General features: G+C 55.3%; 1 protein-coding gene across 1 annotated transcript in view; it reads right to left on the minus strand.

Annotated features, from left to right (window-relative positions):
* The window catches only part of LOC125504522, a 1,220-nt gene that overhangs the window by 203 nt on the left and 594 nt on the right, over positions 1–423 (minus strand). The window contains exon 2 of the mRNA XM_048666685.1: positions 5–372. Coding sequence (XP_048522642.1) covers positions 5–363 — 359 coding nt within the window. The 5' untranslated portion in view covers positions 364–372. The remainder of the gene's footprint in view (positions 1–4; positions 373–423) is intronic.

A 423-nucleotide genomic window follows, 5' to 3' on the forward strand; every position in this document is an offset into this window, starting at 1 on the left:
GGACTGATCCGCCCGTTTGCTGTATACAAACTGGCGGTTGGCCGTGCTTCTTCGCTTTCGCCCAGACTTCTTCTTCAGCATCTCTGCATAGACGTCGTTGGTGGCCAGTCGGAAGTATTCCAGGAAGGTGATGTGGCTCAGATGCTCGGGCCGGGTGGGGTTCCTTGCTCGGACGCGGGCGGGCGACAGCCTCGCCTCCGACTCATCTGAGGGCGAGTTGCGCTCCCGCGTCATCAACTTCTGCTTGCGACCCCTGCTGATGGAGGTGACCAGATCGGATCGCCGCTCATCCAAAGACCCCGTCACTACCTCAGTTTTCACAGATTGCTGATGGTTTTTGAACTCTTCTCGCAGTTTTTTCATCAACGTTAGCTGTAAACAAAGCTGTCTTAGAGAAACAAGCAGGCAAAGTCTTGCGGATGC

This window comes from Dendroctonus ponderosae, unplaced genomic scaffold, assembly GCF_020466585.1.
Source record: "Dendroctonus ponderosae isolate FM_Combo_2020 unplaced genomic scaffold, Dpon_F_20191213v2 Dpon_F_20191213_1, whole genome shotgun sequence".
In the NCBI taxonomy this organism is placed as follows: domain Eukaryota; kingdom Metazoa; phylum Arthropoda; class Insecta; order Coleoptera; family Curculionidae; genus Dendroctonus; species Dendroctonus ponderosae.